The 2,882-nt window shown below is 38.1% G+C and overlaps 1 protein-coding gene across 1 annotated transcript in view; it reads right to left on the bottom strand.

Annotated features, from left to right (window-relative positions):
* Nucleotides 1-2,882, bottom strand: part of LOC106868746 (hornerin) — a 43,681-nt gene that overhangs the window by 23,809 nt on the left and 16,990 nt on the right. The window contains exon 5 of the mRNA XM_014914144.1: nucleotides 1,509-2,880. Coding sequence (XP_014769630.1) covers nucleotides 1,509-2,880 — 1,372 coding nt within the window. The remainder of the gene's footprint in view (nucleotides 1-1,508; nucleotides 2,881-2,882) is intronic.

Here is a 2,882-nt window from a genome sequence, read left to right on the forward strand (position 1 = left end):
CTTTGTGAATTAAAATAATAGATTCATATCGAAAACACACAGAAAAAAGAAAAAAAGTTGAAATCTAAACATTTGTTTTAAAATCCATATTGTAAATACATATATTCATCAATATTTCTCGAAATAGAGGCTCGGACAGAATATATAAAAAAAAAAAAACTTCAGTTTCGAAATGAGAAGAAGAACGAAAGTGCATCTCTTAGATTTAATACAGACATAATGTACAACACTAGATGCACATCGAAAGTCGGAATAGTTGGAATATCCGCTTGGCACGTCAACCCCAGTCCAAGTACTTTCACTACTAAAAGATGTGGGTTTGTTGAAACTAGCTTATTGTATTAATTTCATTCATGGTTGACATGATATAATATAATCGGGGAAATAATCTACAGAAATCTTATTGTATGTTCAATTCTTACTTTTTGTTACTGTATCACACGTATGTGTATGTACGTATGTATATATAAGTGTGTCGGTGTATGTCCTATATATCATAATCGTTTTCCTCTCTTTTTACAGCTGTAAAATATTTATCCGCTTTAAATTATTAAATAGGTATTAAATAATTAAATCGATAGAAAGACAACGAATTGACATGAAAGTGAATTGTTAATTGTTTTCCCTCTCACTTGTTGTCAACTCTAGTGATATTTCTGAGAAGAGTCGCAGCTCTGCAATATGAAATGATATGAATGGAGTGAAAATCATTATAATTTTTGCTGACGAAAGCTGTCGTTAATACCATAATCTCACTGAGCATGTATATTTAACCGAATGAATGTTTCACCAGGAGTGAATGTTTCACACGTACATATGAAGATTCACTAACTTAATGTAGCAAGCGCGATAATTTTAATTAATCGAAACTTGTACTTGTGTCAAGGTGAGACAAACATCGTCAAACAATGCTTAACTAAACCAAACAAATACATACAGTACATCATGTTAATACACATACTAGACAATACTATAAAAACCAGAGCCAAATGGAATAGCTAACAAAAGGTTCTATATTTTAAGAAAATTTAATCGCAGTTCGTTCACAACATTAAAATGTCCTTTAGAATACATTAGTCCTAAATATTTATTATTTTTCTCTTAATGTTTTGACCATACTTATTTTCTCTTGAACAAAATATTCTAGTGTTAAAATTTTAATTGGAAAGTCAAATTTAATTAGCCATTAATTTCAATGATAAAAACAAACTCTGTTTGGTATCACTTTAATGTGTAGATTGCCTGGTCATTTACACATAAGTGTGCAGCCTAACCCTCACTCTAAAACTTTACTCTAACCTCAACCCAAATCCGAAACCCCAATTCTAACCCTAAACCTTAATCCTAATCTTAACACAAATCAGCTCATTTCTACGGATACTGTGGTAAATGATACACTAAAGTAGTATTCTCTTTTATTCTATGAGAACTTATACTAGTAACGAGTTTTCTGTAATAGTATTATTAGAAAGTTTTGAATTTGCTCAATGAAAATAGTTTTGACTTACCTGTCTTTGTGGGCCTCTTCTTTCATCCAACATGTCTTCCACAGAACTTTGTCTACTTGCTCTTCCTGGTAACGGCGGCTTTCCACCCCGCATGTAGCGGTTAGGCGAATCTTCACGCGAAAAGCCACCGCTATCGCTTGCACCTTCAAAACCTTCCCCAGGTCTAGATCCCGGGTGGCGATATCCACCGTGAGACGGTTGTCGGTCATCGATTATATCTTCACGTGAATTTTCTCGTCTAATACGACGACCAGACTCATTGGAAGTTTGTCGTGATGGGGCCACATTTCTTCGAATATTTGCATTCGGTGATTCATCTCTTGTGAAAGCATCTGAAGAACTACCAGAACCTTTTCCAACTTTACGGAATACATTCTGATTTACTTCTATATCGGCTTTATTAAGGTCTGATTTCCGGAAGTCTTTATTGGGTAGGTTTTGGCCCCTCTCAGCTAGGGAATCAATCTCACTGCCTTTGGACGGATGCTTGTGTGCTCGGTATTTATTTCGGCGATTCGGTGAAGAATCCCGCGAAAACGTTGGAGAATCTTCTCTTGCAGAACGTGACTCTTGCCGACTGTAGCGTGAGTCTTGCTTCCATCGGGAGCCACTTCTTTCAGGTGAGACTTCACGAGGTTCAGGTCTTTGATGTCGGTTATAATTATCGCGATTTTTCTCAGCACCAACGCCAGGATGTCTGTGAGGTTCTGTGAGGAGATTTTGTTTCCAGTGTTCAACTTTTTCAATGCTATCCCTTAAAGAAAGGTTCTCTGGGGTTAGCGACGAATTTTCTGATTTTAAGGCACCTTCTGGTTGTCTTTCTTTGCTACCATGGCGACGTCTTCTAGGTTTGTCATCCAGTATGCTATCTCGCGAAGACGACCGGCTAAAACCGGGTTTGCCGTCTCTGCTTCCCCCTTGGGATCGTCGTTCTTTCCGAGAACTCCTAGACTCTTCATATTCATGTTCCTGTATAGAATTAGGATTTGGAGTACTTGTTCTTGGACCATATCTCCATTTGCTTGGAGCACCATCGTCTTCAAAGGCACTTAGTTCCGATTCAAATTCATCTCCTCGCCTCCTAGATGAACGAGACGGGGTTGGAGCGTCACCATAAACTGCTTTCCTCCACGTTCTTTCTGACGGCGCGTCGCTTATCGTTCCATCTGGCGGCGAATCTCTGTAATTTCTTCTGTTGTGTCCGCTACCACCTGTTTCATTGTTTGTTATACCTGATCCCATTTCTCCGAGAGGTTTGTTAGCGGCTTTTTCGAATCTGTTTCTGAATTTTGAGAATTTATCTTCTTTGCCGCGGCCTCCCCCTTCTTCTTTATCACGTCCTCCACCACCTTCTTCGTCACAACCACTACCTCT

The sequence above is a fragment of the Octopus bimaculoides genome, chromosome 9 (assembly GCF_001194135.2).
Source record: "Octopus bimaculoides isolate UCB-OBI-ISO-001 chromosome 9, ASM119413v2, whole genome shotgun sequence".
Classification (NCBI taxonomy): Eukaryota; Metazoa; Mollusca; class Cephalopoda; order Octopoda; family Octopodidae; genus Octopus; species Octopus bimaculoides.